The sequence below is a fragment of the Podarcis erhardii genome, assembly GCF_964252035.2.
Source record: "Podarcis erhardii genome assembly, chromosome: 7".
In the NCBI taxonomy this organism is placed as follows: Eukaryota; Metazoa; Chordata; class Lepidosauria; order Squamata; family Lacertidae; genus Podarcis; species Podarcis erhardii.
In genome coordinates this window covers 14,376,309-14,389,680 of record NC_138511.1, presented here as the reverse complement: position 1 = coordinate 14,389,680, position 13,372 = coordinate 14,376,309, and the positions used below count along the sequence as shown (strand labels likewise).

The 13,372-nt window shown below is 45.0% G+C and overlaps 2 protein-coding genes across 4 annotated transcripts in view; one reads left to right on the top strand and one right to left on the bottom strand.

Moving 5' to 3' along the window:
• The window catches only part of LDLRAD2 (low density lipoprotein receptor class A domain containing 2), a 472,593-nt gene that overhangs the window by 15,500 nt on the left and 443,721 nt on the right, over nucleotides 1-13,372 (top strand). The window lies entirely within an intron of this gene.
• The window catches only part of TNFRSF8 (TNF receptor superfamily member 8), a 36,491-nt gene that overhangs the window by 3,040 nt on the left and 20,079 nt on the right, over nucleotides 1-13,372 (bottom strand). Inside the window, exons 4-8 of the mRNA XM_081871131.1 lie at nucleotides 12,097-12,252; nucleotides 8,892-8,985; nucleotides 6,435-6,649; nucleotides 4,581-4,748; nucleotides 1,708-1,733 (exon numbers count right to left, since the gene is read on the bottom strand). Of these exons, the coding sequence (XP_081727257.1) occupies nucleotides 1,708-1,733; nucleotides 4,581-4,748; nucleotides 6,435-6,649; nucleotides 8,892-8,985; nucleotides 12,097-12,252 (659 nt within the window). The remainder of the gene's footprint in view (nucleotides 1-1,707; nucleotides 1,734-4,580; nucleotides 4,749-6,434; nucleotides 6,650-8,891; nucleotides 8,986-12,096; nucleotides 12,253-13,372) is intronic.

Sequence of the window (13,372 nt, the reverse complement as noted above, 5' to 3'; positions counted from 1 at the left end):
AACGGAAAACCCTTTCGTCTAGCGGGTTTTCCGTCTTGCGAGGCGTTCGTCTTGCGGGGCACCACTGTAAAATGTAGTAAAATTTCACATTGCAGTGGACGCTCGGGTTGCGAACGTGATCCGTGCAGGAAGCACGGCTGCAACCCGCAGCGCCGCGTCTGCGCACGTGCGGGTTGCGATTCGGCGCTTCTGCACATGCGCAAAGCACGATTTAGCGCTTCTGCGCATGTGCTGAAACCTGTAAGTAACCTGTTCCAGTACTTCTGGGTTCAGCGCAGTGCACAACCCGAAATCGCGCAACGTGAAGCGTCTGTAAACCGAGGTATGACTGTACAAGTATCTTCATATTCCTGTCAGTGACTTTAAATTTTTACAGTGATCTTTTAAACAAAGTAAGAATTTATTTTGGTCCTTTTCAAATACTTGATCTTCCTGTTACAGATAGGTAGCCGTGTTGGTCTGCCATAGTCAAAACAAAACAAATTCCTTCCAGTAGCACCTTAAAGACCAACTAAGTCAGTTCTTGGTATGAGCTTTCGTGTGCATGCACACTTCTTCAGATACACTGAAACAGAAGTTTCCAGACCCTTCTATATAGTGAGAAGGTGGGGAGGGGTATTACTCAGAAGGGTGGTGGGAATGGGTGATTGGCAGATAGCTGTGATGAGCCTGTTGACGACTCTTAACGACTGCAATAGGTCTTACAGGAAAAAGCAAGGGGTGAAAAGGTGAAAAATGGCTTTGTCATGTATAATGAGATAAGAATCCAAGGTCTTTGTTCAGACCAGGTTTGTTCAGACCAGGTTTCCCAGATGCCAACTTTGCTGCCACATACACCCGGACAACACCATTACTGGCCCCAACAACATCACACATACCATCTTGGGACTATTTAATTGCTCATCATCTAACATTGTGTATGCCATAAAATGCCAACAGTGTCCTTCAGCTCTCTATATTGGACAAACAGGCCAGACCTTACGCCAAAGAATAAACGGACATAAATCGGACATCAGGAATCACAAGACAGAGAAACCAGTAGGAGAACACTTCAATCTCCCAGGACATTCTATACAAGATCTCAAAGTAGCTGTTTTACTACAAAGGAATTTCAGAAATAGACTGGAAAGAGAAGCTGCTGAATTACAACTTATCACCAAACTTAAAACCATGGAGAAACCTGGTCTGAACAAAGACCTTGGATTCTTATCTCATTATACATGACAAAGCCATTTTTCACCTTTTCACCCCTTGCTTTTTCCTGTAAGACCTATTGCAGTCGTTAAGAGTCGTCAACAGGCTCATCACAGCTATCTGCCAATCACCCATTCCCACCACCCTTCTGAGTAATACCCCTCCCCACCTTCTCACTATATAGAAGGGTCTGGTGACTTCTGTTTCAGTGTATCTGAAGAAGTGTGCATGCACACGAAAGCTCATACCAAGAACTGACTTAGTTGGTCTTTAAGGTGCTACTGGAAGGAATTTGTTTTGATCTTCCTGGTTTCGGATCTTTTCAGTCAATTTTGCCATCTCCACAAAGTCCATCAGTTTCGCCTGCCATTCCTCTTTCCATGGCACTTCTTGCCCTCCCCTTTTCTTAGCCCCAGCGGTTCCTGAACAGTTTTTTAATAGCAACAGCTGGAAACAGAAAGCTTCATTTAACCCCTCGATATGCTGAGTTGCAAGGCAAGGGATCATACTTACTTCGCAAATCTTCGCCGGGTTAGAGGCTGAAAAAGAGAGAGAAAATGAGAGGAGGGATTAAATCTCTCGCCATTCATGTTTCTGCATTAATTTCTGGAGACGGCAATCCCAAAAGGTTTCCCTCTCCCTGCACAAACAAAGCATGTCATTCTTTAATTAGGAAAGGTCTCTGCCAAAGAAGATAATTGATGGCCTCGGGCTTTCAAAATCTTTTTAAAGAAGGGGAGATTGTTTTTTATTTATTTCATAAAATTTATATGCATTTTTATTTCATGAAATGTGTACGTGATTGTAAAAAAACAAAACAAAAAAACACACAAGCCAAATCCCATCAGTGGTTTACAAATAGAATAAAAGCATGAAATTATCAGTTAAAAGCAGGTAAAAGCAACTATTCAAAATTAATTAAAATCAGTGGCAAGAAGATTAAAACACCTGCCAGCATTCTACGTGATACAGGCTTTTACCAAAACAAAATGTTCTTAGCAGATGATGTTTTTAGTGACATCAATCACTGTACTCTTTTTGGGCACCGGCCAAAAACATTACGATTTAGGCTAGCCTACCCGGACGTGGGTGGCGCTGTGGGTTAAACCACAGAGCCTAGGACTTGCTGATCGGAAGGTCGGTGGTTCGAATCACCGTGACGGAGTGAGTTCCCGTTGCTCGGTCCCTGCTCCTGCCAACCTAGCAGTTCAAAAGCACATCAAAGTGCAAGTAGATAAATAGGTACCACTCCGGCGGGAAGGTAAACGGCGCTTCCGTGCGCTGCTCTGGTTCGCCAGAAGCGGCGTAGTCATGCTGGCCACACGACCCGGAAGCTGTACGCTGGCTCCCTCGGCCAATAAAGCGAGATGAGCGCCGCAACCCCAGAGTCGGCCACAACTGAACCTAACGCTCAGGGTTCCTTTACCTTTACCCAGACAAGTAGAAGGCTGATGTGTCCTTTAATCTGTTTTTAATTTATTGCTGTTTTTAATTTATTGCTGTAATTTAATCTGTTTTTAATTTATTCTTTAAAAAAACACCGTTTCAAGTAGTAGTATAATTTTTATGAACTCTACAGATTAAAATATATGGATTAGGAAAACCCATAGAGAACGTTTGTTGATTGCTCTGAGCTTAAACAGAGCCTCTGGACTCAGCACCCCCAGGTAGGGCCAGCGATGATCCTTGCCAGAAATCCTGGAGAGCAGCTGCCAGCCCGTGCAGGCAATACTGAGGTAGATGGACCTATGGCGTCCTATGTTCCTCTGATATTCATGCAAAGCAATGCATGATGGGCTACACTGAGCTCCCAGGACAGGGAGAACCTGAAACATTATAAGCTGCAATCTGGTACCCAAAACAAAGGGAACTGTGCCACCTACTGTTGAAATGAAGTCATGACAAGAGCCCAACTCGGCCAGAGCTCTTCCGTCGTTTAGTGAATTTGTGGGCAGGCAACATGAACTCTTGTCTCTCTAAAGAGCTTTTGACATGGACGTTAGCTTCCCCTGGGATTTCAAAAGCCCAGCAATGGAAAACCTCAATAAATCTGCTTTTGGCTGTGTCAGTCAGTCACTTTTATTGCACATAGCCAAAGGCTGCCGCAATGTACACAGAATCATTCAAAAATTGAAAGAAAATATACTGGATTGATCCAAAAACTTGAAACATTTATATTATCAAGACATTACCTACTCTAAACAGAGCTATAAAAGTACCTCAATATACAGGTTAAAGCATTAAACAATAAAATTTATAGGCTAAAATTATCACATAGCCACTAATATATTAAAAAAATAAAGTTAATTAATACAATGTGCAATTATATTCAGATTTTGGTGATAAAGATAGAATATAGCTTGATGTAGGTAGGGTCAAATAAATTCATCTCCTTTACAGTTGGTGGCTATCTTGGCTATATAATTAGCTCTAATTTTCCTAGCTGCAAAGTGCTACACGCCAGGTCACATACTTATCTGTGTCTGCGAGGAGATATAAAATCATATCAGAGGGGTTCTGGCCAGGGATCTTTGTCGTTATAGGTGCTACAAATTGTTCTCTTGCTTCATTATATAAGGGGCAGCGCAAGATATAATGCATAAGGTCCTCTACTTCAGGACATCCCCTAATGCAAACAGGTTCATTTGTTGGTATGCCTCTGTGTCTCCCATCTCTATAAGCAGAGTTTATTGTATTTAATCTTTTAGCTGTGTGGTATAAGAACTTATGGACTTTGGCCGTTGCGGCAAAAATTACACGTAAACTGCATGTTTCGGGGGGGGGGGTAGTGTTTGAAGGATCCAGGATCCAGAACACTTTTTTGAGATCTGGTGGGATTTTATTTCCTACGTTTCTGACTTGGATGCTCATCATGTCTCAGTTATAAATTGGAATGTTTGTCGTTCTTTCTTTCCTATTCACTGCATGTTTGGTTTGTATATGGTATGACATAATACCCTGTCAAGGGACACAGGTGGCGCTGTGGGTTAAACCACAGAGCCTAGGACTTGCCGATCAGAAGGTCGGCGGTTCGAATCCCCATGACAGGGTGAGCTCCTGTTGCTCGGTCCCTGCTCCTGCCAACCTAGCAGTTCAAAAGCACGTCAAAGTGCAAGTAGATAAATAGGTACCGCTCTGGCGGGAAGGTAAACGGCGTTTCTGTGCGTTGCTCTGGTTCGTCAGAACCTTAGTCCTGCTGGCCACATGACCCGGAAGCTGTACGCCGGCTCCCTCGGCCAATAAAGCGAGATGAGCGCCGCAACCCCAGAGTCAGTCACGACTGGACCTAATGGTCAGGCGTCCCTTTTAATACCCTGTCACCGCACCTCTGGGTTGTTAACAATGTGATATGTTATTATATATCTCTCTCTTATAACAACCAGCACCTTGAAGATTGACCATAGATTTCCTACGGAAGAAGGTCAGCTCGCTCTTCGCTGCACGGGGGACGATCCACGCCTTGCAAAACCTCCTCTGCCAGAACATCAACAAGCCGGCAAACAGGACCAACACGGAAAGGAGGACAGGAACCAAGAAGGCAAAATCATTCTCCCCTGAAAAGCCAAAGACACACAGAGGAATGGGCAAGGGATGAGAGGAAAGGGCGAGGAAGAAATATACAGTGGTACCTCGGGTTAAGAACTTAATTCGTTCCAGAGGTCCGTTCTTAACCTGAAACTGTTCTTAACCTGAAACACCACTTTAGCTAATGGAGCCTACTGCTGCCGCCGCGCCGCCGGAGCACGATTTCTGCTCTCATCCTGAAGCAAAGTTCTTAACCCGAGGTACTATTTCTGGGTTAGAGGAGTCTGTAACCTGAAGCGTCTGTAACCCGAGGTACCACTGTATGTGGAAGGTGGTTTAAAGAAGCAAGCACTGTAGAACTGAGTAATGTCTTGTGATCTGTTCATTTTGGAAAGCGCAGCAGAAGGATTTAATTTCTGCACCAATAATAATAATAATAATAATAATAATAATAATAATTTATTTATTTATACCCCGCCCATCTGGCTGGGCTTCCGCAGCCACTCTGCGTGGCTTCCAACAAAGTATTAAAATACAGTAGTCTGTCAAACATTAAAAGCTTCCCTAAAGAGGGCTGCCTTCAGATGTCTTCTAAAAGTCTGGTAGTTGTTCTTCTCTTTGATTACTCTATATTTTTAGTTGAGGTAGTTGGCCGTTCCAGCCCCTTGACTCCTGAAGGCTAAACTACAGTAATGCCTTGTCGTGTGGGGCTGCCTTGGGAGACAGTCAGGAAAACTTTACTTGGTCCAGAACACGGGCGCGAGGGTTTTCCCCAGGAGCCAGGGGATCAGATCAGATCACACTGATCTTTCTTGCCATCTTTTTTTAAATATTGTGTCTTTGAAATCACTGTGACTCGCCCTGGTACTTCACAGGGAAGGGTGACTGAGCAGTGCTTTTCTTAACCCAGCGACTGGATCTCCTCGGTGCAGAAGTTCAGCTTTCCGAAACACAAAAACACAGTTCTAAACAAAGTCACAGAAAAGAGAAAAGCAGCCGACGTTTTTGCAGTTTGCTTTTGGAAAAGAGTGGACAGTCCTTTGAAGTCGCAGACCCCATCAGCACTTTAATTTTAAAGCTGCATTGTACCACCTTAAACGGGATTTCCCAGGATTCTTTGGGTGGAAGCCATGAATAATAATAATAATAATAATAATAATAATAATAATAATAATAATAATTTATTATTTATACCCCGCCCATCGGGCTGGGTTTCCCCCAGCCACTCTGGGCGGCTTCCAGCAGAATATTAAAATACAATGATTCATCAAATATTAAACGCTTCCCTAAACAGGGCTACCTTCAGATGTCTTCTAAAAATCCAATACAGTGGTACTTCGGATTAAGTACTTAATTCGTTCCGGAGGTCCGTTCTCAACCTGAAACTGTTCTTAACCTGAAGCACCACTTTTTTTCTAATGGGGCCTCCTGCTGCTGCTGCGCCGCCGGAGCACGATTTCTGTTCTTCTCCAGAAGCAAAGATCTTAACCTGAAGCACTATTTCTGGGTTGGTGGAGTCTGTAACCTGAAGCGTATGTAACCTGAAGCGTATGTAACCCGAGGTACCACTGTAGTTGTTTATTTCTTTGACATCTGATGGGAGGGTGCCATGACTGCTTAAAGAGGTACGATACAGCTTTAAATGTACAGCGCAGATGAGGCCTAACTCTTGATTTGTCCCCGTACCTCCCTGCCAACCAACACCATTTGCAAACCTCTGTTTGGTTTCTTCACAGGCAAGATGTGGGTGGAGTTGAATCCGCCTCTGCCTTCGCTGACCGTTGTGCTGAGGACGCTAGCTGGCGAGGGGTCCAGTTGAATGGCAGTTGTGCCCTCCGGCGGCGTTGACTGCCCAGACGAGTGGTCCAGGCAGCGTTCGTCCTGCATGGTTGCCCCTTTGCCCAGAGGGACCTTGTTTAACTTGGCACAGCTGGGGGTGGGTGAGAAGGAGGGAGAGAAAAACACAACCCTTTTATCACATGTGGTGGACCTGTCCCAAGGTGAAGGACTTCTGGGAAACGATATATAATGAGATGAAAAATATGTTGAAATATACATTTATAAAGAAACCAGAAGCATTTTTACTGGGCATTGTAGGAAGTGATATAAACAGGAAAGAATGTAAGCTGTTTTTATCAGAGCTGTCAACTTACAGATTTGAAAATAAGGGACCAGCAGCCTCAAAAATAAGGGATCAGCAGCCAAAATAAGGGATTTTCCAAGCACAGGTATGTTCAACTTCTGAGCCCCTCCGAGCCAAAGGCAGAAAGCCCAGCCAGCAGCCAAATGAAGCCTCAAGCAGTGGTTCCCACAGCGCAGCAACCCGGCAAAGGGGATGCAGCAAGGAAAACCACCGTCACCTCTCCGCTGGGAAGCACTGAGCAAGGGCGAGTCCCCAGGCAACGTGGCTGATTTGATCGGCACAAGGCATGCAAGCTCCACCCCCCAGTCGTTCTTAGACTCCTTATTGGGTGAGCAACGCAGCCAAGCAACACAGTTGGAGCCTCGCTCCTCCCTGGCCGGCAGGGAGGGAGGAAGAAGAGCTGCTTCCTTTGAAACCCGGGAAATTTAAGGGACATCATCAATAAGGGACAGCAGCGGGACATGGCGCTGGGATAAGGGACTTTCCCGCCAAATAAGGGACAGCTGACAGCTATGGTTTTTATATGCAATGATGGCAGCAAGAATATTATTGGCACAAAAATGGAAGCAAGAAGAATTACCGACGAAAGAAGAATGGAGGATGAAATTAATGGACTATGCAGAATTAGATAAACTAACAGGAAGGATTCGAAATCTGCGGGACAGAAATTCACAGAAGACTGGTGTAAATTTACAGACTATTTGAAAAGTAACTGTGATGATTAGACTACGTTTGTAGGTGTGCAAGAAGTTTTGTGAGGTGAATTATTGGAACTATTGCAAAAATGGATAAAGGGGGAGGATGGTTAGTTAAGATAATTAAAGGCAATATGAATTTAAGAAATGCATAAGAAGTGGTCAAAACAGTGGATCATCAGAGGTGCTAATGGAAGTCCCAAAAAAAAAGAAAAAAGATTGTATAAGTGGTGAAGTTTTGTGGTATGTATTTATATGTTAAAATTAATAAAAAATATTATTATTAGATAGATATAGACTTTATTTGCATAGCCGACAGGCCATAGCATCAAAGGACATACAGAAATACCTTTACATCTTTCTTGGGCAATTCAAGACCTAATATTCCTTTTTTTAAAAAAAATTATTATTAAAAAAAGGAATATTAGGTCTTGAATTGCCCAAGAAAGATGTAAAAGTATTTTTGTATGCCACAACTGCTGCTCGAATTTTAATAGCCAAGAAGTGGAAAACACAAGAATTACCAATTACCAACCAAGAATGGCAGATGAAGATGATGGACTTTATAGAAATAGCTGACCTCACTGGAAGTATCCGCGACCAGAAAGAAGAGGAATATCAAGAAGATTGGAAGAAATTTAACGACTATTTGAATAAATATTGTAACATTAAAAATTAGAAGTTACCTGAAAGTACTAAATAGGCCTAGAATTAAATTAGGATTTAATTAAATAAATGAGACTTAGAATGTTAAGAAAAATTAAGAAATTAGACTATAATTGGAATATTATTTTTGAATAATGATATTGGAAAACTGCTACATTCAGTTACAAGGAAATTCAGATGGGAGGGACTACAGGAAGTCAAGCAATACGTTTATGAGGTTGGAAGTTTCATTAATTAATTAATTTGTATTGTTTATGTGTTTGTTTTATATCTTTTGTTGTTACTCGTTTTATTTGTTCTATTTCTTTTTTTATTTTTGTTTCATTTGTTTTACAGTATGTGTTATATTTGTATGAAACTCAGTAAATATTATTGTAAAAAAAAAAAAGAGGAAAAAAACCCAATACAACAAGAGAAGTTTTATAAACGACCCTGTAAGGTAGTCCACTGGGTTTTAGTTTTTATCCGCAGGATAGGACCCTCTATAACAGGCACCCCCAAACTCGGCCTTCCAGCTGTTTTGGGACTACAACTCCCACCATCCCTGACCACTGTTAGCTAGGGATGATGGGAGTTGTAGTCTCAAAACAGCTGGAGGGCCAAGTTTGGGGATGCATGCTCTATAAGTACACACTAGATACAGTATTGCAGAGGAAGTTATCACTCACTCGGTGCGAGGCGTGCAGATTTGGGTGCTGGAATCTTCCTCAGAGAAAGTACCCGAAGGGCATTCTTCACAGATGGTATCTGTGTCAGGGGTGCCTGATGAAAATAATGATAAAAGACTACTGTAATTTAGGGATGCGGGTGGCACTGTGGGTTAAACCACAGAGCCTAGGGCTTGCCGATCAGAAGGTCGGCGGTTCGAATCCCCACGACGGGGTGAGCTCCCGTTGCTCGGTCCCTGCTCCTGCCAACCTAGCAGTTCAAAAGCACCTCAAAGTGCAAGTAGATAAATAGGTACTGCTCCGGCGGGAAGGTAAACGGCGTTTCCGTGCGCTGCTCTGGTTCGCCAGAAGTGGCTTTGTCATGCTGGCCACATGACCCAGAAGCTGTACGCCGGCTCCCTCGGTCAATAAAGTGAGAGGAGCGCTGCAACCCCAGAGTCGGCCACGACTGGACCTAATGGTCAGGGGTCCCTTTACCTTTTACTGTAATTTAAAACAAGCACCTCCAGAGGTGCCGCAGTTGGGGGTCCTAGGCCAAAGACCTGTTCCTATTTCTGCAGTGGGGCCTCTCTCTCCAGTTTCCTAGAGCAGTCAAAAGAGGAACTTTTAGGCACTGAAAAGGAGTCTCAGTGTCCCTATTTTCTAGGGCAGGCTTCCTCAACCTCTGCCCTCCAGATGTTTTTGGCCTACAACTTCCATTATCCCTAGCTAGCAGGACCAGTTGTCAGGGACGATGGGAATTGTAGTCTCAAAACATCTGGAGGGCTGGGGTTGAGGATGCCTGTTCTAGGGACAGTCCTGGATTTACATAAGCAGTCGCTGTTTCTAATTTGATCCCACATTTCCTTAGGATGTTCCTACTTTCATCAGAGAAATGTTGGAGGGTAGGGAGTTATTACCCCGGCATGGGGATTCGAACCGCCGACCTTCCGATCGGCAAGCCCAAGAAGCTCAGTTGTTTAGACCACCGTGTCACTCGCGTCCCTGAACCATCAGAATGCAGCCCTGTATAGGGAAGTTTTTAAAAAATGTTTTATTATATTTTTATATACAATGGTACCTCGGGTTACATACGCTTCAGGTTACAGACTCCGCTAACCCAGAAATATTACCTTGGGTTAAGAACTTTGCTTCAGGATGAGAACAGAAATTGCGCAGTAGCGGCGTGGCAGCAGCAGGAGGCCCCATTAGCTAAAGTGGTGCTTCAGGTTAAGTACAGTTTCAGGTTAAAAATGGACCTCCGGAATGAATTAAGTACTTATCCCGAGGTACCACTGTATGTTGGAAGCCGCCCAGAGTGGCTGGGGCAACCCAGTCAGATGAGCGGGCTATATATTAGTACAGTGGTACCTCTGGTTATGTCCTTAATTCGTTCCGGAGGTCCGTTCTTAACCTGAAACTGTTCTTAACCTGAAGCACCACTTTAGCCAATGGGGCCTCCCGCTGCCGCCGCGCGATTTCTTTTCTCATCCTGAAGCAAAGTTCTTAACCCGAGGTACTATTTCTGGGTTAGCGGAGTCTGTAACCTGAAGCGTATGTAACCTAAAGCGTATGTAACCTGAGGTACCACTGTACTGAGGTCACTCTGAAGAAGGACACCAAGGAGCAGCTGTTGTTTAGGAACACTGGAACACACACATTGCAAGGAAATAGTGTGCAGGCTCTGTTACGTAACATTTGTGGAAAACACTAATTAGGTCACGCTGAAAGGAGATATTGGAGCACCCCAAATCATTTACCCATAGAGGAGAAAACTGTTGATGGCTACTAGCCACAAAGGCTATGCTCTGCCTCTGGGTTTCCCTTTGTGCCACTTGCCTGGAAAATAGCAGATCTCGCTGAAAGGAGATCGGCATTGATCGTCGAAATGCATCCCTAATTTTTATTATTGCATAATGAGGGTTATTGCATAATGAGGGTGGGAAAATCCCACCCAAGGGCTCATAACATGAGAATAAATATGGCAGGATATCCCCCGCTGCCCAATGGCGGAACGCGTTTCCCCCCGAAAGCAAAATCCTGACAGGGTCTCAATTGCTTTACGATACGATAATCTTTATTGTCATTGTCCCATACAGAACAACGAAATTGAAAAAAAACTACATCAGACATTTGATACGGAGGGGGGGCATGTCTTCTTCACCTTCTTCTTCGCTACAATATATCCATTTATTTCCAATTGTCAATGTCAAAAGGGACTAAAATCTATAAAATTCATAGAAACTTAAAGTGCCAATTTGCTCAATTTCTCTAGGACTCCATGACACCTCCCCTGTCCTCCATAATCCCTCAAGCAAGGTGTCAAGGCCCTAATCCTGTCAAATCACTCTGCCAAGCCTTTCCTCCGGGCAATGCCAGTACATGGACCATTGTCTTCTCATCACCGGTACTCAGGATGTGCTTATCTGCGCATATCTCCAGCTCTGCATATTCCCCCCTCCCTCCTCCATATGTTAATCCTGTGTAACCCAACCTCTTCTTAATGTATTCATGATGTAATCTGTGTAACCCAACCTCTTCTTAATGTATTCATGATGTAACTGGGATGTATTTTGCACTGTATTCTGGGACATGGAGGGAAGTTTCAAAAGTTCATGTCACCCCTTTCTCGCTGTTCAATCTCGCCTTGAACCTGTTGCGCAATAAACTTGGATCTTCTGCAGCTTGCTCCTGTCTCCGGCTGAGCTCATTTTCCTCCGCAGGGACCCGCGGACTTAGTCCGACGAGCTGGGTGGCAGAGCAGCCTCACACCCAGATCTTACCGTAACACATTCAAAAACCAACAAGCCTGCTATCCCAGCCTGGTTAACCCCCTAAAAACTCTGATACCCCATAATTAAATGCAATATACTCCCACAGAGACAACCATACACTGTGTTTAAAACCAAAATCGCATTTGGGTAGAAACTGTTTCTCAGGTGGCTAGTCCTAATAACCCTGTACCCTCTTCCAGAAGGCAGAAGCTGAAAGAGATCATTTCCGGTGTGTGCACTATCCTGCACTATCTTATGACACCTGGTTCTTATGACACCTGAAAGCGTAGATTTGATCCAAGGTGGGAAGAGTGCACCCAATTATTCTCTCCGCAGTCTTTACAACCCTGGAGAGCATTGTTTTTCCCCTGACCGTGCAGCTCCCAAACCACACGCACAGACCATAAGTTAATACACTCTCAACAGTACAATACACTTTCAACAGTACCTACCTTTGGTCTTGACCCCAGAGCCCGGCTTGCAAGTGGTCAGTGGGACGCAGGTAATACAGGTGCCCGTCGACGGCTCCTTACAGTACCATCCAGGCTGGCATTGGCACTCCCGGTTGGTATGGTTGGTGCAAGGACGTTTTTCTACTAGGTGGCGGTCTGTTGGAGAGGACCCAAACAGATGCTGTTTTAGTCCACAACGCCCCTGCAAGGTAGGTTAGGCTGAGAGGTAGCGACTGAACGAGCTTTGTGGCCGAATGAGGATTGGGACCCAGATTCTAGATCAGGGCGGTCTAACCTCAGGCAGTGGCGTAGCGTGGGGGGTGCAGGGGGGCTGGCCGCACCGGGCGCAACATCTGGGGGGGGGCGCTTGCACTCGCAGCTCTCTGCCCCTACCTGGCTGAGTGCTAAAATCCATGGGTTAGGGGGCGCAAATTACTTGCCTTGCCCCGGGTGCTGACAACCCACGCTACGCCACTGACCTCAGGAAAAACTTTCTAGGCATCAGAAAAAGCAACCTATCTGACAGTAAGAGCTGTTCAACCGTGGAACGGTCTCCCTCGGGAGGTTGTGGACTCTCCTTGGAGGTTTTTAAACAGAGATCAGATGGCCATCTGTCAGAGATACTTTAGCTGAGATTCCTGCATTGCAGAGGGGTTGGACTAGATGGTCCTTAGGGTCCCTTCTAACTCTACAGTCATGACAACTCTACAGTCACTACAATCTACAGCTTACGCACAGGGCTTGGGGTCCCTCTCCCCCCCCCCCCACGTGGGGGGGCAGCACCCTGTTGCAACAGTTGAATAAAGATCAGGCTTACTAGCTGCTTTGCTTCTCAATATTCTATGGTTGGCCTCTGTTGTTTTCTCCTACCGATAGAGAATCTACTTAAGGACTCTATATGGGCTCTTAAAGGTAAAGGGTAAAGGGACCCCTGACCATTAGGTCCAGTCGTGGCCGACTCTAGGGTTGCGGTGCTCATCTCGCTTTATTGGCCGAGGGAGCCGGCGTACAACTTCTGGATCATGTGGCCAGCATGACTAAGCCACTTCTGGCGAACCAGAGCAGTGCATGGAAACGCCGTTTACCTTCCTGCCGGAGCGGTACCTATTTATCTACTTGCACTTTGATGAGCTTTCGAACTGCTAGGTTGGCTGGAGCAGAGACCGAGCAATGGGAGCTCACCCCGTCGTGGGGATTCGAACCGCCGACCTTCTGGTTTAACTCACAGCACCACCCGCGTCTTATGGGGCTCTTAGGTACCTCATAAGGGAAAGGG